Source organism: Amia ocellicauda, chromosome 2 (genome assembly GCF_036373705.1).
Source record: "Amia ocellicauda isolate fAmiCal2 chromosome 2, fAmiCal2.hap1, whole genome shotgun sequence".
NCBI classification, from domain to species: Eukaryota; Metazoa; Chordata; class Actinopteri; order Amiiformes; family Amiidae; genus Amia; species Amia ocellicauda.
The window spans coordinates 2,048,420-2,069,630 of NC_089851.1; the positions used below are offsets into that span (position 1 = coordinate 2,048,420).

Sequence of the window (21,211 nt, forward strand, 5' to 3'; positions counted from 1 at the left end):
GGAGGCCAGTGGGGGGACGCACAGTGTATAGTTGGTACAATGAATGGGCTGCCACCAACTCACAGTGAGGGAGAGAGAGAAAGGGAGTGAGAGAGGGACACAAAGCAAGAGAGACCAAGCAAGACAGAAGATGGACAGACAGATGTACAGAGAGAGAGAGAAGACGGACAGACAGAAGCATGCACAGAGAGAGAGGGACACAGAGAAACAGAGAGCGGTATTGTCTCCTCACCACACCCCTGGCCCATTATGTTGGAGTGTGGGCAGCTTGCTTGACCGGTCTCTGAGCCGATGGGACTCTGCTGGGTCCTGCTGCACACTGCGCCACTGTCAGCCCACTGCAGCCCGGCAGACACCCCCCGGGTTCTGACCCATTTCTTAGCAGCCTGGGTTTGAATGGAGAAAGCAGGTCGGCGAAGGGTGCAGTGCACTGGACCTCCTACAGTGACCATAGTGCTGCAGTGCGAGAGTGCAGACCCGGTGGACACCATCTCGTTACCTGGTGCCCCAGGGCCAGGACACTAGTGTGGGAGGGCTTTAGGCAGGCCTGTTTACACTGTGAGCCTGGGCCTCACAGAGCTGCACATCCACAGGGTTTCCTGGGCCTCATAGGGCTACACATGCTCCCTGAGAACATCAATTCACAGAGACCCGCAAAGCCTCAACTCTGACCAGTCCAGGCAAACTCTTTTGTACAGTGTGCTGTGTTGTGTAGCGTGCTGTAGAGTAGTGGAGCTGTGTTGTGTAGTGTATAGAGTAGGGGGGCTGTGTTGTGTTGTGCAGTGTATAGGGCAGTGGAACCGTGCGATTGTGCAGGGTTGCCAGGCCGGTCTGCCCGCTCACTAATGGCTTGATTGGAGAGCAGTGGTGTCTTAAACAGAGTCACTTGACTCGAGCACAGAGCAGCGCTGTCTCTGCTGGGACTCCCTCGCATCACAGCGCTTTAAAGTAGCAGTGTGAGTGTGTGTGTGTGCGCGCAGTGGAAATATTGTTGGAACATTGTAATGATTCTTGAGGTGCTTAAAGAATTGGCTAAACAAGGTTTATTTGTGGATTTATATTTATTTTGATTCACCGTCTGCATCTGAGGCTCTATTGATAATATTTGATATATATAAATTCTTAATTATGTTGTTAAATCCTGTCCTTCGAACCCCATTGTGAGATTGAGAGATAGTGAGAAAGGATGAGAAGAAAACTCAGTGTTTCCAGGTTGTGCCTGTGGCAGATGCAGCACCTCCTAGTGGCAGAACCTGAGCTGTATCCCATCAGATAAAAGGACTTTCTGAGCTTATGTTCAGAAGTTAAATGATGTTAAAATCCTCTGCTTCAGGTACGCTGCCTGCAGGGGAGGCCAGCGCTGGGTCTGAAGATGGGGAGCCACAGAGACCTGTTCTGTCCTGCAACAGAGAAAGCTGCCATCTCTCTCTCTCCTGCGTGCTAAATGATATTCTCGTTTCCTTTTTCTGTTCTGTTCCTCACGGGCCAAAGCGCGAAGGGTGCTATACTAAACATAATCGGACTGACTTGTGTTAAATTGAATATCCTCCTGAGTTCCATGAGAAGGCTGCTCTGGTCCAGGGATGTCTGTGTGCATGTTTCTTTTATTCAGTTATATATAAAATAATGATGATTCCTGTAATGGGGGTTCAGGACAGAAGCTCGTCTGAGGGATTGGGATTGGGGTTTTGACGTGTGGAGGGTCGATCTTGGCAGCGCAGAAGTTACCTAGAGTGTCCTCCTCCTCTCTCTCTCTCTCTCTCTCCCTCCAGGGCTGTTACAGTGGATTCAGTGGCGGGCTTTGTGTGCCTGTGAGGGGAGGGCAGTGGATAACGCACAGGCCTCCCTCCCTCCTAATGACCCCCCTCCCCCTCACAGCTCTTTGTCCTGCGACAGTTTTACAGCAGTAGAGACACACGCTGCCCGCTATTAACACTGACGGCCCCCCCATCACTCGCCATGAATCGCTCTTTATTAGTATTTAGTTTTTTTTTTTTTTTTTACTGTCTCTTCCACTACAGCCGCCTTGTGTCCAATAAACCTCAGCACTGCCTCTGCCCCCACCCCTTCCCGGGTCCTGGGCTGAGGGAGTAAGTTGTGGCCCCTTTTAATTATCCCCCCTTCCCCAGTGCGGTGAACGCAGCACCCTGCATCCATTCCCTCCCTTTGTCTCCTGTTTGGTAATTTGTTCACTTTAATTGCACATCAAGCTTCCTCTCCTCCCCTCTGCTCCTCCCGCTCTCCGCTCTCCTCCGCTCCTCTCTCCTCCTATTGACAGTGGTGCTTTCAGGCCCGGTCCGGATGAGCCATTAAGGCCATGTATGTGAAAAATAAAATAAATAAAATCCCAGCATGCTTGGTTTAGTTGTCTGTGTTCCCCAGATCTGCAGTGGTGAGACGTTTAAACACCCTGACTATAAATCTGCTCCCCTCCCACGCCCTGCGGCACCCCCCCACGCTCTCCTCTGAGTGGTCTGCAAATTAACCAGCTCCTGGAGTTTCCGTGGACCTCGAGGCTTTACTTCGGGTTTCTCACAGTGACACTTTAGACATTCGCAGAATACCATACAAATGTTCTGTGAAGAGAGAGACACATGGTGGAAAAAAAGAGAGAGAGAGAGAGGGAGGAGGAGTATGTACCAATATTAATACAAAGATCTCAGACCGTGTGGTTTGTAGGCATCCTGCACGTGCCAGCCCAGCTCGTTTTGTAGGCAGTGTGGTAGAGGAACACTTGTGTGTAGTACTCCCGTGTTGAGTACAAGTGTTCATGTGTGTGTACGGATAACCAGATTACCCGTCTGAGGATTTGAGATTAATTTGTCCTGCTTCTACAAAGCCAGTCCTTGTAATGCACGCCCGTGTAAGACGCATTTAACCAGATTACCTGTATTATTACTGCTTTTTTTCTTTTCATTTCATTTCTTTCCCCTGATTGTGCTGGCTCTGTAAAGTTTGTTTTTTTGTGCACAGTGCTCTCATGGGTTGCAGCAGAAGGCGTTGGGCAGCCTGTGACCCACTGTGCCAGTCTGGGCTCAGTGCTGGGCTGTGCCGAGCTGGGCCGGGTTTAGCTGGGCTGCCCCTCCCTGGGTCTCTGTATGATCAGGGGGCAGAGTGGAGCACATGCTTGAGTGCTAAGTGGCAAAATGGACATGCAACACACACTCACACACGCATGTCAGCCCAAGACACTTTCACGCAGGCATAGACGGGGCTGCCTCCTTCTCTCTTTGTTCCTGTACATCTCTCTCTCTGTGAGGCCGCGGTGCTCTGTGTCGTTCTGGCCTGCTTTTGTTCTCCCAAAATAGTCTGTCCTTATTCAGCAGAGCTGCTGCAGGAGGGGAGGAGCAGGGGGGGCGGCAGTGCTGCAGGAGGAGGGGGGGGGCAGGGGATTTGGCACCGCACTGTCTCACCTATCCCAAAGTCTGAACCTGCAGGAGGGAAGGAAGAAATGGCAAGAGAGGATTGGAAATAAGGAGAGATAAAGCATTTCTCACACACACACACACACACACACACACACACACACACACACACACACACACACTTAGTGCCTAAATCATATTTTGCATTTGTCGTTTAACCCCCTGCGGTGGTGGCGTTCTGTCTGCCTGCCCCTAGGGGGGCTTCAGGTGCTGCCGCTATTGTGTGCTGATTGCAGTGCCATTGACGTGCCAGCCGTGGTCTGTGCAGCCGCAGGGCAGGCGGGCGGGTGGGGGGTGCAGGGGCACAGGCCAGTTGGCAGGCACACCAAGTGAGCTGAAAAACATGACCGTCCAGCAATGCTGTTTTATTTTACCCGTCTGCCTGCAGGCAGGAAGGGGGGAGGAGAGGCAGAGGGAGAGAGAGAGAGATCCCTTCATCGACAGAATGGCTCTCATTGTCCGTGCCCACAATCGGCTGTTTGGCTGTCTGGTCGCATTACACAAGCCTGCTGTCGGCTGGGCTGGGCCGTGCCGTGCCGGTCCGGGCCGGTCTTTTGACACGTCGGAGAGGAGGGAGGGCGAGACCAGCGCAGGGGCACGGGCTGTGCAGAGACCTGCAGGCTGGGGGCTGCTGTTGTGCAACCGTGCCCGGGTGCACTGCGGCAAGTCTGAGGAGCTGTAGGTGGGTTAATCACTCTGCTGAGGGGGGTTCAGCTGCGGGTCACTCTTCCCTCTGGCAGCTTTGCAATCCAGTATGGTTCAGTTACACAGATATACACACACTCGCCCTCTCCCTGCTCCCTCTGTTGGGCTGCGTCTGTGCCAGATAAACCCCCATTGACCAGTTGGGTGTGATGCTCCCTGACACTGGTGTTGCGTTGTGTTGCTCAGAGTGTGTAATATCAGGGCCGTGCTGAGCCCTGCCCTGCCGCTGCGCTTCCGTCTCCCAGCTGGCCGAGGGAGGGGTCCGCTCTGAGATCCCGTTTCCCAGCTCGGTCATTAGATACTGCAGGGCATCTGCCTCTCCCTCGCTCCTATTTCTCTTCCTCTTGGACTCTCTCTCTCTCTCTCTCTCTGTCTTTCTTGTGCCCTCCTCCCTCCTTTGTCCCTCTCCCTCCCTCTGTCTAACTCCTTCTCTCTTGTGTGTCCTCCTCTCCCTGTTTCCTCCCCCTCTCCCCTGTCCATCTCTCCCTTCTACTGACCTTCTTCGACCATGTCAGTCGTGTATATTTTTTATTGTTATCTTTCAAATGTAATTTTTTGGTCCGTATATGTAACCATGAGCCTTAATTTGGCTGTCTGCGAGGTCAGGGACATGTCAGCACCAGGATTCTGGTTTCACTCGGGCCCGTCTTTTCTCTTCCCTTGCTGTGATCCAGCGCAGTGCTCTGTGTGTTAGTATGGAGAAGCTCTATTGGCATGATGAAGTGACATCCTCTCCCTCTCTCCCCCAGCCCTTTTTCCGGCTCCTGAACCTGCGGAAGCTGGGCCTAAGTGACAATGAGATCCAGAGGCTCCCCCCAGAGGTCGCCAACTTCATGCAGCTGGTGGAGCTCGACATCTCGCGCAACGGTGAGCCGTGGGGTCTGCGTTACTGCTGCGTCAGCCCGGTGTGACTGCATATGTGACTGTGTTTTTTAAATGTACAGTCTCTGATGTTATGCCCTATCTGGTGATCTGAAAGGTATCTGTTTTTCTGTGTGTGCGTGTATAATTTTAATTACTTTTTAATTTAGAGACACAATTTGGTTTGTGCACAGTGTGTGTGTTTGTACTGTGTGTGTTTGAACACTTCCACTGTGACGACACGTGTTGTGAACACGGCCCGGGACAGAGGTTTAAACTGGTCCTGCTGGCTCTTCCAGGCCCGTCGCACAGAGCTCCAGCTGACTGTAGATTAGCGCCTCTGTCCCGCAGTGACCCTCAGAAACAGACACGGGAAGGTGGATCAGCCAGACCCACGAGCGCAGGGCTGCTCTCAGGCCTGCAGAGACACAGGGGGGACGGCCTGGGGCCCCAGCCAGGCCCAGACTCTTACAACACCATCTGGTTGCCATTAGCAGGACAAAACCTGAAACATGTGCTTTGTTACAAATGACAAACTCCTATTTTTTTTTCTCCTCTCTCTCTGCTGGAACTGCTGACTGTGCTGTTCCCTCCGCTCCCTCTCTCCTCCTCCCGCAGACATTCCTGAGATCCCGGAGAGCATTAAGTTCTGCAAAGCACTGGAGATCGCAGACTTCAGTGGAAACCCCCTCTCAAGGTGAGCGCAGTGGTGGGGCCTGTTGTCCTGTTCGCCAGAGCTAGGGGCGCCACAGGAGCTGGGGACCGGACCGCACCACTTGGTCTTCAGAACGGGGGTGGGTGCCAGGCGAGGGGCCGGCGGACAGTTGAGCATGGGTACAAGTGTAGGAGCACGCCAGTCGGTGGGGGGGTTGAGCTCAAGCTCTTTCTCTTGCCCTCATTATGTGAGATGGTGATGTTTGGCCACCTAGTGACTGCTGGGACATTGGTACTTAATGCACTTTCTCTTCCTCTCTCCGTCCTCCCCCTCTCTCAGACTCCCTGATGGGTTCACTCAGCTGCGCAGTCTGGCTCACCTGGCCCTCAATGATGTCTCTCTGCAGGCTCTGCCCAACGACATCGGCAAGTAAGTACAGAGCGCCGTTCACCCTCGCACTCTCACACTGACCCCCCTCACACGGTCATGCTGACCCACTCACACACTCACAGAGTACAACACACACGGTCCATTCCTCTGTCCTGCCTTCTTCATGAGTGGGTGTGTTTTCTCTCCGTCTTTCCCAGTTTAGCAAACCTGGTCACACTGGAGCTGAGGGAGAACATGCTGAAGGCCCTGCCCACGTAAGTGTGCCCGAGCACGAGCAGTGTCTGTGTGCAGTGTCTGGTTGGTGTGTGTGTGACGCATGTGCAGTGTCTGGTTGGTGTGTGTGTGTGACACGTGTGCATTGTCTGGTTAGTGTGTGTGACGCGTGTGCAGTGTCTGGTTGGTGTGTGTGTGACGCGTGTGCAGTGTCTGGTTGGTGTGTGTGTGTGATGCGTGTGCAGTGTCTGGTTGGTGTGTGTGTGACGCGTGTGCAGTGTCTGGTTGGTGTGTGTGTGACGCGTGTGCAGTGTCTGGTTGGTGTGTGTGTGTGATGCGTGTGCAGTGTCTGGTTGGTGTGTGTGTGACGCGTGTGCAGTGTCTGGTTGGTGTGTGTGTAACCTGCAGTGTCTGGTTGGTGTGTGTGTGCAGTGTCTGGTTGGTGTGTATATAACGTGTGTGTGTGTCGTCTCCTCTCTGCAGGTCGCTGTCATTCCTAGTGAAACTGGAGCAGCTGGACCTGGGCAGCAATGAACTGGAAGTGCTGGTGAGAGTCACTGCCTGCACTCACACCTACTACACACACACACCTATTACACATGCACATACACACACTATCACAAACACACCTACACACACACACACACACAATCACCAGCATTCCCTCAATCCAAAAACACACACACAATCTCGCATAATACAGAAAAACTGAAAAACACTTGCACTCTCTACATCAAAAACATCAAACCTTGCGCTCTCTACACTGAAAATGCTTGCGCTCTCTACACTGAAATCAAGACCAGATAGGTGACGTCAAAATATAAGTACAGCATTATTGTATATTAAGTCAAAGTGGTACATAACTAACCTGTGTAGTGCTGGTTTTTCTATACATATGTGTGGCTGTGTACTGTATATACACAAACTACAATTAATATAGTTGTATAAATGTGTTGTTAGGCTATAAATTAAAAGCCGGCTGAAGCACAAGCCAAGAATGCAAGCTAGAAACGGATACTTCGGTATTTCCTACCTTCCTGCGAATGCATGGATACCATTTTAGGTCTGTGTGTCCAGTTTGAGGTAATTTAAATTTTTCATTTCATTAGCTTAGCATAATGGAAGCCAATTGTTGCAATTGCTAACTTTCAAAATCCGACTAATATGTGTTTGAGTAGATAATCTGTCTAAATGCCAAAATACTGTAGTAGTATCCCATTATATAACGTAGGGCTTAATAATAATATGTTCCTTAAATTAGTTTTTTAGCCCTTATTTGAAATCAATAGTAAAGAGTAATAATACAAAAGTTAACACGAAGTTAAGCATGAGTCCACAGAAATGTGCCACCATTTTTATTTAATCAAATAGAATATAAGAACATAAGACAGTGTCCAATCGAGAGGAGCCCATTCGCCCCATCGTGCTCGTTTGGTGTCCATTAATAACTAACTGATCCAAGGATCCAATCCAGTCTATAAATGCCACACCACCTCCGCCAGCGTCCAGACTTGACCGCGCCATAATCATAGTGAATTGTATATTTCTGACACAAGCTTGGATTCTTGGCTTGTGCTTCAGCTGTCTTTTAATCTATAGCCTAACAACACATTTATACAACTATATTAATTATATATACATAGGCTACAGTGCATAGCCACACATATGTATAGAAAGCAAATGCATGACAAACCAGCGCTTTGCGCTTAATCTGTATTACGCAGGTTAGTTACGTACCACTTTGACTTAATATACAATAATGCTGTACTTATTTTGACGTCACCTATCTGGTCTCGATTTCAGTGTAGAGAGCGCAAGGTTTGACGTTTTCAATGTAGAGAGTGCAAGTGTTTTCAGTGTAGAGAGCGCAAGTGTTTTTCAGTGATAATGTCCCTAACGGCGCCTCATACACCTCTGTCAGTGATCTGAGATGGTAATTACTGCCGTGTCATGTGACAAGGCTGTCTGTGCATGTTGAGCAGTTTCCTGCCCGTCTCCAGTGACACGGTCCCCGCAGTGCAGAGCTGTGGGTGAGAGAGCAGTGCAGCGCTGTTATAGACCTTCTTTTACCTCTCTCTCTCTCCCTCTCAGCCGGACACTCTGGGCGCTCTACCCAACCTACGGGAGCTGTGGCTCGACCGCAACCAGCTGTCCTCCTTGCCACCGGTAACTAAACTACGTGTTGATTGGACGCAGCCCCTTGCCTGTCTGCCCCTGCCGTAGTCATCCAAGTGGGGCAGCTCTGGCGGTGGGGTTTTTATTTTATTCCAATAAAGTTCCCTTATTAAGGTCATTAATTGGTTCTGTTAACTAAGTATTTGGGAGTTCAGTAGGTCTTTAAACTGTCCTTAGATTTAGTCAGACGTCTCTCACTAACTCACTGTCTCTCCTCTTTCCCTTCTTCTGCCCCTCTCCTCTCCCTCCCTCTCCTCCCTTCGCTCTCCCTCTCTCCCTCACCGTGCAGGAGTTGGGGAACCTGCGCAGGCTGGTGTGTCTGGACGTGTCCGAGAACAGGCTGGAGCAGCTGCCCCCCGAGCTCAGCGGCCTGCTGGCCCTCACCGACCTGCTGCTGTCCCACAACCACCTGGACACGCTGCCCGACAGCATCGGTGAGGGACGAGGGCACGGGCCACAGGGGGCGGGGCCGTCGGGGAAGAGGGAGGGAGTCGGAGGAGGGACAGAAGTGGTTTGAAACCCCGGATTACAGACGGACGGGGAGATGTGGTCCTAGACTCAGAGCCACAGACAGACACACAGACGGAGGATGTGAGAAACAGGCGTTCAGCACAGACACCATGTGTCTCACACCGTCTGTCTGTCTCTGCTGCCCTCTGCTGCCCCAGCTCTGCTACTGCAGCTGCCACCAACAGGAGAAGACCATTCTCTGTGCAGTTCTATGGAGGAACTCGACTTGGGTTCTGAGTGATACCTGCCCGTCAGAACCGTCATTTTGTGTTTTTTGAATCTGTAGTGTGGAGACCAGCAGCAGAGGGGCCACACACACCTCCACAGAGCCTCGCTACATTAATTGATTCAGAATTTGGCTTAATTGGGCAAAATGCCTGGCTGTGTGTTTTGCAATTGCCGATTGAGAGGTGCCTACAACACCTGCAGGACACTCAAAATGACACAATGTGACGCTCCAGGACCAGGGTGGCCTGTACGTGTTATTGCTACACCCCACCCCAGGTTATTGCTGATGCTGTTGGATCTGCCCACAGGGTGCCTGAAGCAGCTGTCCATTCTGAAAGTGGATCAGAACCGGCTGACCCATTTGACAGACTCCATAGGGGACTGTGAGAACCTGTCCGAGCTCATGCTGACGGAGAACCTGCTGCAGGTATGACGAGCCTGCCTCTCTCTCTCTCTCTCTCTCTCTCTCTCTCTCTCTCTCTCTCTCTCTCTCTCTCTCTCTCTCTCTCTCTCTCTCTCTCTCTCTCTCTCTCTCTCTCTCTCTCTCTCTCTCTCTCTCTCTCTCTCTCTCTCTCTCTCTCTCTCTCTGTCTCTCTTCCAGTCTGGACAGATGGGTTTGAGAGAGTGGACGGGCCCTGCTGGCTGCGTCAGTGCCTCCCCTCTCCCCGCCCCGCTGGGCCCGGTGCCGCAGCAGCCGTCTGAACACCGACACCCTCCCACACACACCAAACACTCGAGCGAACCACCCCTCGGCATCTGGTGTCTTTGGTCACTGTCTTTCTCTTTCTATCTCTCTCTCTCTCTCCCCCTGTCTGTCTGTCTGTCTTCCTCCTTGCCTCCCTCAGGGTTCAGTTTCCTATGCGATACTCTGCTTCCTGTTTCCTGTTTCTCTCCCGTCTGCCTGATCTTCTGGAAGCAGAAACGTGTGCTCACTGCCTGACTGCTGTCTGTTCCTCTTCTCCTCCCCTCCTCCACAACCCACCCCCCTCTTCCTTCACCATCTTGTATGATTATCCCTCTATCCCTCCATCTCTTAATCACTCCTGTAACCCCCTGCACCCTCCTGGTTCTCTACTGTCCCTTCTCCCTCCCCCTCTCTCTCTCCCTCTTTCTTTACCCCTCCATCCACCCCCTGTCCCCCCCCTGCAGACGTTGCCCCGCTCCCTGGGGAAGCTGAAGAAGCTGACAAATCTGAACGTGGATCGGAACCGGGTGTGCGCCGTGCCGGTGGAGCTGGGCGGCTGCGCAGGCCTGAACGTCCTGTCCCTACGAGACAACCGCGTGGGCCGCCTGCCCGCTGAGCTCGCCCACGCCACCGAGCTGCACGTGCTGGACGTGGCCGGAAACAGGTAACCGACGTGCAGAAAACTTAATTGGCCCGACGGGGGCGGGAGTGACGGGCAGATATTGTCTCTGTGTCTGTCTTTCTGTCTGTCTGTGTCTCTGTCTCTCTACATCTTTCTTTCTGTCGGTCTCTCTCTCTGCATCTTGGTCTCTCTGACTCTCTGTCCATCTCTGTCTCTCTCTGCGTCTCTGTCTCTGTGACTCTGTCTCTGTCTCTTTTGCTCGCGGACTATATTACCATAAATATACATCTCTCTCTCTCCCTTTTCTCTTCCACTCCTCGCCTGGCCCCCCTCTCCATCGTCTCTTGCTCCCCCTCTCCCCTCCTCCTCTTCCTCCCCTCTCTCCGGGCCGCAGGCTGCAGAACCTGCCCTTCGCCCTGACCAACCTGAGCCTGAAGGCACTGTGGCTGGCGGAGAACCAGTCTCAGCCCATGCTCAAGTTCCAGACAGAGGACGACGAAAAGACGGGGGAGAAGGTCCTGACCTGCTACCTGCTGCCCCAGCAACCATCGCCCAGCCTGGGTGAGACATAAGAACATAAGACAGTGTCCAATCGAGAGGTGGCCATTCACCCCATCGTGCTTGTTTGGTGTCCATTAATAACTCAGTGATCAAGGATCCTATCCAGTCTGTTTTTGAATGTACCCAAATTGTCTCTTCAGCCACATCGCTGGGGAGTTTGTTCAGATTGTGACGCCTCTCTGTGTGAAGAAGTGTCTCCTGTTTTCTGTCTTGAATGCCTTGAAGCCCAATTTCCAATTGTGTCCTGGGTGCGTGTGTCCCTGCTGATCTGGAAAAGCTCTGGTTTGAGACGCAGCTCCCGAGTTTGACAAAGCGCTCTATTGAATGAGAGACAAAAACCTGACATCAGGCATCAGCCTCAGTCAACTCACACAGAAGAAAGAGAAGGACATTAGACTTACGTCTTGTGTCTGTCCTCCCTCTCCTGACCCCTGACCACTTTCAGAGAACCTGCTGCAGAACAGTGTGGACGACAGCTGGACAGACAGCAACCTGAACCGGGTCAGTGTGATCCAGTTCCAGGAGGAGGCCAAGCCAGAGGAGGAGGACGAGGAGACGGCCGCGGAACGAAGGGTGAGAAGAAGGGAGGGAGGGAGGGTTGACAGCAGTTATCAGCTTGGGAGTGAGAGCGTATGACGTGTATAACGTGTATAACGGCGAGTATGTGAATGTGTGTGCAGGGTTTGCAGCGCCGCGCCACGCCTCACCCCAGCGAGCTTAAGGTGATGAAGAAGGTGATCGAAGAGCGCAGGAACGAGGCCTACACTGCCCGGCCTGACGGCGACGAAGACACGCCCGACAAGGAGGTGACCACAGCCCGCCGGCCCGCACTGCTCTAAACCGCACTACACTGCACCACACTACACTTTACTGCACGGCCCTGGCACCGTCGGGGAGGGAGTTGCTGAGCGCTCTCTCCTTCTGTCCCGCTGTCTGTGCAGGACAAGCGTCTGAGCGGACTGTCCAATCAGAGCCAGGACTCCGGGGCCTCCAACAGCACTGCCTCCGCTGGCTCCCAGGAAGAGAGGCGGGGCCACTTCGTCACCATAGCAGTGCCAGGAGACCAGTCTCCGGAGGGACGGAGGGAGGAGCAGGAAGACGAGGGGCTGGATGACGAGATGGAGGTGGAGTATATCGAGGTGAGAGGACACACCCCCATGTCTCTCTCTCTCTCTCTCTCTCTCTCTTAATGACAGCAGTTTGTGTGTAAAAGTCACTCTCTCCCTCTCACTCTGTCTCCTCTTTTTCCTGTAGCCCACGGTCCACTTCGCCGAGGAGCCCATCATCCAGGGGGGCGACGACGAGGACGAGGACGATGAGGGGGGGCCCCGGAGCGAGGGAGAAGAAGAGGAGGAGGAGGAGGAGAGGCGCAGGCAGTTGGTGGCCCCAGCCGAGAGGCAGCGGCTGATCCGCAAGGACACCCCCCATTACAAGAAGCACTTCAAGATCACCAAGCTGCCCAAGCCCGAGGCCGTGGCCGCCCTGCTGCAGGGGCTCACTGCAGAGGGGCTGCCCCTGCCAGACCACCAGGACGAGGAGCCCAGGCCGGGGGGGGCGGGGCTCCATCTCCAGCTCCAGGCCGGGGGACACCAGCAGCCACCGCCGCCAGGGGACGATAGCGAGAGGGACGAGAGCCGCCTGAGCGACCGCGTCAACTGCTCCCTGCAGCCCGTCAAGGTAGGGGGAGAGAACAGCGAGGGAGGGAGGGAGAGCTGTGGAGCCACAGGAGGGAAGTCTGGGGTGGGGTGGGATACAGGAGGGAAGGGTAGGGTTTATGAGGGGGAGGAACAGGTGAAGAGAGAGTGGAGCGATAGGGGAAAAAGTGCAGTGTTTTTGGTGTGAATATGTCCTTTACGGTGACTGACTCACTCAGCCTGGCCAGACAGACAGACAGACACGCAGGCTGACAGGTCAATACTTCACTCTGGGTTCAAGCAGAGAATAGTGCAGGCTGGACCGGGCCCTCGTTGCCCTGTGCACGATGCTGACCCATCACCCTGATTAATATGGACTTTAAAATGTGTGGAAACCTCAGTCCAGCCTGGGTTTAGATCTTTGTCTGTTTTTATTTTATGAATGTATCTATCTGTCTAACCCCTTCGGCCACCGTGTGGACAAGTGTGTACTCTTGTTGTCAACAATGTGTCTGAAGAGGCTGTTTGTTTGTTTGTTTGTTTGTTTGTTTGTTTATCCAGTTTAATGATCTACCTCTCCCTGCAGAGCAGTTGAATCAGCACTGCCTCTTAGCGCCCACTCCACTTCCTCCTGTCCTACAGAACAAATCATTAGACTGCTTTGAAATCCAGCTGCCTGCCTCCCTCTCTCTCCTCTCTCTCTGTCTCACTCTCGCTCTCACTATGGATCTCGCTCTCTCGCTCCGTCACTTCTCAGGCAGAATGGAATTGGAAACAGTTTTGAGAATCACTGTGTTTATCAATCGTTTTTACCGTTTGATTTAAAGCTCCCAATAAACTCCTGCTTTGCAGACGCCTCTCCCACCTGCAACCCCACCCACCCCCCTACTCCACCCCACTGCACTGTCACACACTTGTACACTGGAGTTTAATTATATATTCATTTTTAAGACCAGTGTTTTTAAGACAACCCTCCCCCATCCCTCGGATCAGCCCCCTCCCACCACCACCACCTTGTGACCTATGACCTCTGCAAATGCAACAGCCAGGATCGAGTCCACTCGGCTCACTACAAATTCTCACGGACAGAGCGCTCGAATGTTTTAAAGCCCGGGGCCTGGTGGCAACAGACCGGATTTACGCAGCCCCTCTGCCTCCCTCTAGGGCCCGTGGACTGATCGTGTGCGGCGGTCGCTCCGGCTAACGGCCCAAAAAAGAAGCATCTCAGTTGAAGCTGTGACTCTGGACTTTATTAAAATAAATATTAAAACCAAAAAGATAAAATCCATCATGAGAAATTGACAGGAACTACAGAAAGTTTGTCTTGATTTGGTGACATTCAAGTCAATTCCAAAGGTTCACTGTGGATTGAAGGAGTCATGTGACCTTGCTATGAGCCTGGGGGTATAGGTGGGGTGGGGGTGGGGCATTAAACACAGCTGGATTGGGTGTCCAGGGCATCTGATTCTCACCTGAGTGTGCGTGTGGGAGTGCGGCCTGATTTTTTGTGTCGGCACATTGCTTATTTTGTGATTATGCTGATTTTGTGCAATTTTAATAGTGTGTGTGACCATACAGGTGTGTGTGTGTGTGTGTCCTGATACTGTGTATTAGTCCACTGACCGTGTGTGTGATTGATTTGTATGGAGTAGAGTGGTTACTGTATGCAGTGTGTGTGGGCATGTGTGAATCCATGTGAGGTGAATGTGTGTGTGTGTGTGTGTTCAGACACCCTCTCGTGTTGTATTACGGCACTGAGGCAGATAACAGGGCAGGGCACACTGTCCAGGCCCCTGCAAGGCCCCCGCAGTGATCGGTAGGACACAGACGGCACTGTGTTGTGGCCCTGTGTTGTGGCCCAGCTGGGGAGGTGAAGGGGGGGGCGGGCGGTGCACGGTGGAAGCTCTTCCCCAGGGGAGTTTTCCCACTTTAAATTTGTCAACTTGGGCGAAAATGTCTAGAGCTGGATTGGGGGTTATTTGACAGTTGGTTTGTTTTTGTTTATTTTTTTATTTTTCCTCATTTTAGTCCATGAAACTTTTATTCTATCTTTTTTTGTTTTATTCCTTTTGTTCTTCTGCTTTACGTACTAGGCTCCAGCCCAGACGGGAACTGGTAACGCGAGTTTGTAATGAAGCAGGGTCAGTCGCCACCACGCTGCGTGTTCGGTGGACTCGGGTCACGCTCGTCTGCGGTCCCTCAGGCCTGGCCTGCCCAGTGGCATCTAAAGGGTTAAAGACACGTGTATACAGCGTGTGTATAGTGTACGCCCCCAAGCGGACGCTTTAAAGTGTAGTTTTCTTGACTGACGTCAACATTGCATGAGAAGAATGGGGGCGTGACCATGACTCTGGAGGCATGTGGACAGCTGTACAGGACAGGCCGTTCCTCCTCTCCCTCTCTCCCCTTCTCTCCCTCTTTGTCCTCCTCTCTCTCTCCCCTCCTCTCCCTCTTTGTCCTCCTCTTCCTCTCTCTCCTCCTCTCCTCCTCTCGCTCTCCTGGGGGGTCAGTGTTCTGGTAGTACGCAGTAAAACTCCCCTCTCTCTCACCTTCCTCCATCAATCTCTCTCTCTCGTGCGCGCGCTGTGCGGCCTGCTCTCCGCTGCCTTGTCTCCTCGCCCTGGGTCTCGAGTGTCTGCCCCCTGCCCAGCCACTATCCCCGAGGCTGGGGGGCGATAGAGAGCTGTGCTGCCTCTTTGTGCTGAGCTCAGTTACAGAGGTGATGAGGGTGTTTTTAAGTTTTTAAGTCCAGTCATTTTACCGGGGGGGGTGGGGTTATGATTATAGTGAAATGACTAGACTCTCCCCCTCGGACCCTTCGCCGCTGTGAGTGACCGCAGCCTGCAGTGTGCTGTGCCTTGTGTTGTGGGGGTGTCTGCCTGCCTGCCTGTCTGTCTGCCTCCGAGTCCGTTGGGCGGTCTGGCAGTCTGTGTGGTGGGCTGGTTGTCAGTCTGTCTGTCTGGTCAGTGGGATGGTGTGTGGTGTGTTCTAGGTGGTGTGCGTGGTGTTTTTTTTTTTTTTTGGTTTGTTTGTTTTCAGTTTATTTTTAATTTGATTTTTTGCTCCACTAATCCGCATGCTTCTCGCTGGTTCCTGTCCTAACAGGGGGTGTCATTTGATCACGTCAATAATCTGCTGATTGAGCCTGCTCGAATTGAGGAGGAAGAGGTCTGTACCTGCTCTCTTTTCCATTCACACTCACACTCTCTCTCCGTCTCACTCTCTCGCGCTCTCACTCTCACTCACTCACTCTCTCTCACTCACAAGAACACAAATCCACCATTAACCCCCCAAGCCAATCGCCAGGACATGAAAACAGGAACTAAAATAATAAAAAATGAAAATAACCAAACTCTGTGAGGAGGAGCAGGGCAGTACAACCTGGACTGGGGGAGGGGGAGCAGGAAAGGAAAGAAGAACAGAAGAGTGATTTTTGTTTGTTGTTTTGCTTCCATTTTGCTTTTTTCATTATTCATTTTCATTTTCTTCAGTTTTTAATTTCTGATTTTTTTTTTACATTGAGTATCCGTCATCCTTATTTTTATCAGTTTATTTTGTTTCCTCAAATTCCGGAACACGGAGCTTCTGACTCCGAAATTCTGCAGAGCTTTGCTCTCAGATGGGTCTGAGATCCACAGAGAAAAACAAACTCCCATCATCCCGCTCTCACCAGGTTTTACTGCTCTCTTCCTCCTCCTCCTCCTCCTCCCTCCCTTTCAGCCGCCACACTCTCTCCCTCCCCCTCTCCTCCTCCTTCTCTTCCCGCGCCACGGTCTGCAGTTCTCTTGGGGGCCTTGAGGTGGGCGGTCCCATCCTGTGGCCCCCCGTCCCACCCTCCACCCACGGCTCTGAGCTGCTCCGGACATGTGACTGAGGGGAGGGTTGAGAGTTTGACTGCACGTTGCAAAGGGACCTTAATAGATCAGTTAAACGCAACAGAATTGCCGCTGGTTTGGGTTACTCGGCCTGTGGACAGAGCAGCGTCCCTGGTCCGCTCCAGCGCCAGGGTACCTGTCCAGCCTATGGTACTGTGGTCCAACTGGTGTGCCGAGACAGAGGACTGGATGATCTGGCGTGTCTGTCTGTGTGGAGTGGGCCTGTTCTCCCCGTGTCCGTGTGTTCTCCGGACACTCTGGTTTCCTCACACATCCCAAAGACTGCTTAAGCTGATTGGCTACTCTAAATTGCCGTGTGGTCGTGTGAGTGTGGTGTGTGTGGGTGTGTGATGGCCTGGTGTCCAGTCTGGGGTGTACCCTGCCCTGTGCCCTGTGTCTGCCAGGTTAGGGTCCGGCTCACTGTGACCTTCACTAGAGGAGGCCCTGTGGGTTCCCAGCATGCCACACTCTCCAGGTTGACTTCCAGTCCCTTTTTTATTATTTGAAAAATATAGTATTTCACACATTTGACTAGGGGGTGTCTTCTCACAAGGGAAAAGCTGAACGCGCCTGCAGAAGATCATATAAAAGTTAAAATAAAACGACAAGTTATTAATGTCTCTTCAACCGCACCACAGCAACGGCATCATCAACGTGCGCCAGAGAGCCGGCTCAGGAAGTCCTCCTGGGAAGTGTTGTTGGATGGGGTTAAGGGATGCTCTTTACACTGCTCTCAGCATGGGATGGAGCAAAGGGCGTGTCACGAGGGCGTGGTATCAGACAGCACTGACTGGCAGAGAGACCAGCACCGAGTCAGGCCTCACTCATCTCCATATTTTGTGTTTTATTTTTGGTTTAATTTACATTTTCTTAGTTTAAAATGGTGATCCACTAAGAATGTTTTATCATTATGATGATGCGTCAGAAAGGAAATGGCAACCTGCAAAGCCTGGTTGGGACCCACACTGTTGGGCGACGCCTTTGATCTCAATTGTATTAATTTTCACTTTTTTGACAACAAAAATCAAGGCAGCTTCTCTGACCTCTTCAGTTTTTGTTCCAATTCAAAACGTTCTTTTTTTTGAGACCCTCACAGGTCTAAGAATAAAACTCCCAAACTCTTTTAGCAGAGACTCATCACACACAATAAATCGCTATATCGGCACAGGTTGCAGAGAAAATAAATCTATTCAGACCTGCTCTTATAAAGAATGAATCCACAGGTGATATCTCTCAAATCAAACCAAGACTCGAAATTCGGCTTCATCCTAAACCCTTTCCCAACCTGAAACTGAAACCAGCGGATCTGAGGTCTGTTGCCCCGGTTACATTTGTTTATTTGTTTGTCTGTTTGTTTATTTATGTATTAGCTGGTGCCCTTATGTTTTGACTCACAGGTCACAAAATACAACGTTTTCTCAAACATTTTCCAAAAATTTAATTAATGCAGGTAATACTTCTCGACCTGGGCACGAACAAGACCCTGGACACAGAGCAGACTCTGAACACACACTACTTCAGAAGAGTTACTTTCAGCCCCGCAGCCTTGTGGTTACTGTTCTGCGGTCCCTGAGCCGCTGAGCGGTGGGCCGAGCTGCCTGCCCTGGGACGGGCTGTGTGTATGACTGCTGCCCCTAAACCGCTCCGGCCGGAGGACTGTTAGGAAGTCTCCAGTTGTGGTCGTCTGTGGTCCGTGTACTCGGTCACTCGGCTTTGCTCTGAATGTTGCTCCCATCAGGCTCCTGTTGGGAGAGCAGGCTCGGGCAGGGCGAGGTGCCCCTGTGGCGCGGTGCGATCTGATTGGCTGATCTAGAGAGCTGTGCGGTGCCATGGCGTCACGTGAGGTGCAGTGGTGCACCCAGTTCGGGAGCAGACGGCTGTGGGATGCAATAGACCAAACTGTGCATAACTCCCCAGGTTGACTTCCTGTTCAATTTGTATTGTTACCACAAAGCGTTCTCTCTCATGTTTGACTGGGGTGTCCGAACACTTCTGTGGAATATGAGCTGAACCCCTTAACAACACGGCAGACAACTTGTTCACAACACATTAGTAACATCACTGTAATGGCCCGGCACCACCGTCACATCATCAACAAGCGCCCTGGACCCAGGGAAGTGTGGCGAACAAGATGGACAGATGAGAACTCATTCAGAATGATTCAAGCGTTTCAGGGGGAGACACAGGTGCTGAAACGGTCTGAATGGGCGCGGAGGTCAACCTGGGCAGTTGTGTACACTGCTCCCCCTCTCCAGCTGATCCCTCCCCTCCCCCTCTCCCCTTCTCATCTCCACTAACACCCATTTCGCACGGCTTGCTAGCAGTAACGCTCACCCTTTCTCCACACGATTCGGTGATTCGATCTGTAATACTGGGATGCTGAGATTTTAATTTTTATATTTCCATTCAATCATTAATTTGTTTTTTGTATGTTTTGTTATTAATGATCTGTAACCCCATCTCACATGTTTCCCGAGCTTCAACACAGTTTAACGGTTTTATTCTCTACTTAAATTCTTATGGCTTTGTTTTTTGTTTTCAATCCTCTCCTGCCAGGCCTCACTCTTTTCCTTTGTAGTCTGTTGTATCTGAAGACGGTCAAACACTGAGGCAGGCCGACCTCTGGGAGTAACTGCCCTCCTCCTGGGCTGCGGCTCAGGCGGTCGTTTAAGCAGGGTCCCGCCGATATGATATTTTGAGAGAGTAATGCAGCCTATAGGAGGGGAGGAGAGAGACGTCGAAATCAAGACCCCTGTAGTGTAAATTGTGTAAATCCTGTGGTTTTACCCACCTCCTCGCCCTGCTTAACGACGTGTGAGCCGGATGCCTCGGGAAGCACAGAGACTGGTCTGGTCTCTCCCCTGTGGTTGTGTGTTTGGGTTTGCGTGTCGCTTTCACAGATCCCTGTCCGTCCCACACCAGAGCTCTCTGTACTGATCAATTGGCGTTAACGAGGTCCCTGGCACCCCAAACAAAGCCATGACCGAGCCCCGGTGGGCAAAAACGAACCGTTTGGCGGCTCTGGTCAGAGCTGGTGCAGTGGATGTGGGGGGCTGTGAAACGTGTTTCTAACCTCTCGCCCCGGGCCCGGCCCACGCTCTCTCTGTGTTAACCTGTCTGCTCTGTTTCCAGCTGACGCTAACAATCCTGAGGCAGACTGGGGGCTTGGGCATCAGTATTGCGGGGGGGAAAGGCTCCACACCCTACAAGGGGGACGATGAGGTAAGAGGGCGGGGTTCTGTACTCGTGTTCGGACCTCAATCTTCTCTAGATGTTCTTGGGCTGCTAAGTCGTTTCCTTATTGGGCTCGTATTTGCATATTAAAGGGGTTTTGATGCGAAAGCAGCTTGCTTAGTTTAGGGAGCGTGTGTAGTGTGATCATCTTTTATGATGAGTTATTAGTTATAATAGTAATACTATCGTAAACATGAACTACTACTATTCTGCACTACAGCTACTAACAGACTATTACAGACAGACAGTGCATTGTGGGAGGACAGGAGCTGCGAGTCTTCCGCCACTGTCGTCAGTGGGATTTTTGTGTTCTTGATCGATAATAAATCAGTTATGGATCATATCCGTACAGAAAGCACCAATGCGGTACTAGGCGTCACGCTGAGTCGTTGTGTGAAGTCTGGCGTGTGTAGCGCACGGTCCACAGGAGGGGCTTGTGTTCAACCGACCAGATGAAGAACAACAATGAAGGTGTTGCAGGAGAACAGGACCTTAAACGCTCTGAACGCAAATGCCCTTTGGACGTGACCGTGGCCCTGGACCCACTCTCCAGCTCCAGAGTCTGGGCACCGTGGGTTTTTCAGACTACTGCCGGCGTCTGGAGTGTACCGGCCGTCCGCGCGTTCCCAGCACCCACTGCTCCGAGCCAGGCGGGCTGACAGGGCTGGACCGACAGGAAATGTAAGGGATCAGGGCGGTACATTGTCCTCCCAGAGAGACAGAGGCAGCTGCCCCTCTGCTGTCGGCAACAGACTTTTATTTTCTTCTCTTTCCTCCCCAGGGGGCAGATTAGGCCTGTCCGACATCTGTCACACAACCGGTTTAAAATGGTGACTAATGGAAAACAGGCATCACTGCTGTTTGCGGGACCGGTGGTTCTCCTGTGCCTCTCGATTGTGCATTCCCACAGTGATGGGGTGGGGAGGGGGTAGCAAAAATAATCAATAGTCGCCCCATCTGTGCTGTGGGACAGGGGTGCTGTCCCGGACAGGGAGGGGCAGGTCTCTGGCCATGAGTTTCTGCACATGGTTTTGTCTGCCTGACCAGGAATCTGATCTCACAGCATATAATTATAATGTTATTATTAGATTAAAATCAGTCTTGTCATGAAGCAGCGTGCCATAGAAACGCATCCTCCCGTCCGGCTCAGCCCGCGCAGTCTCGTGCCCCAGGCCGGGGCTCTCTTCATGTCTGTGTCCCTGTATCGAGGCCCCAAGTCAGGGCTTGCAGCCTGCTGATGGGGGCCCTGGTTCTGGGCGCTGGACCCACACCTGTCCCTGTGTCCTGTTTGTTCCCCCAGGGCATCTTCATCTCCCGGGTGTCTGAGGAAGGGCCCGCAGCTCGAGCCGGAGTCAAAGTCGGGGACAAACTCTTGGAGGTACACTGAGTCAGTACTGTTTTGGGCTGCGTGTGTACACAGCTGTATTATTATTGGACC

The 21,211-nt window shown here is 52.1% G+C and overlaps 1 protein-coding gene across 10 annotated transcripts in view; it reads left to right on the forward strand.

Moving 5' to 3' along the window:
* Positions 1-4,879: 4,879 nt before the first annotated feature.
* Positions 4,880-21,211, forward strand: part of scrib (scribble planar cell polarity protein) — a gene marked incomplete at its 5' end in the record, with an annotated part of 47,189 nt that continues 30,857 nt past the window's right edge. For all 10 annotated transcript variants that reach the window (XM_066716173.1, XM_066716174.1, XM_066716175.1 and 7 more), the window contains 17 exon segments: positions 4,880-4,997; positions 5,610-5,688; positions 5,986-6,075; positions 6,234-6,290; positions 6,733-6,796; positions 8,341-8,415; positions 8,714-8,858; positions 9,471-9,589; positions 10,312-10,511; positions 10,864-11,030; positions 11,476-11,603; positions 11,711-11,836; positions 11,972-12,169; positions 12,285-12,707; positions 15,770-15,832; positions 19,672-19,761; positions 21,074-21,151. In XM_066716173.1, coding sequence (XP_066572270.1) covers positions 4,880-4,997; positions 5,610-5,688; positions 5,986-6,075; positions 6,234-6,290; positions 6,733-6,796; positions 8,341-8,415; positions 8,714-8,858; positions 9,471-9,589; positions 10,312-10,511; positions 10,864-11,030; positions 11,476-11,603; positions 11,711-11,836; positions 11,972-12,169; positions 12,285-12,707; positions 15,770-15,832; positions 19,672-19,761; positions 21,074-21,151 — 2,220 coding nt within the window.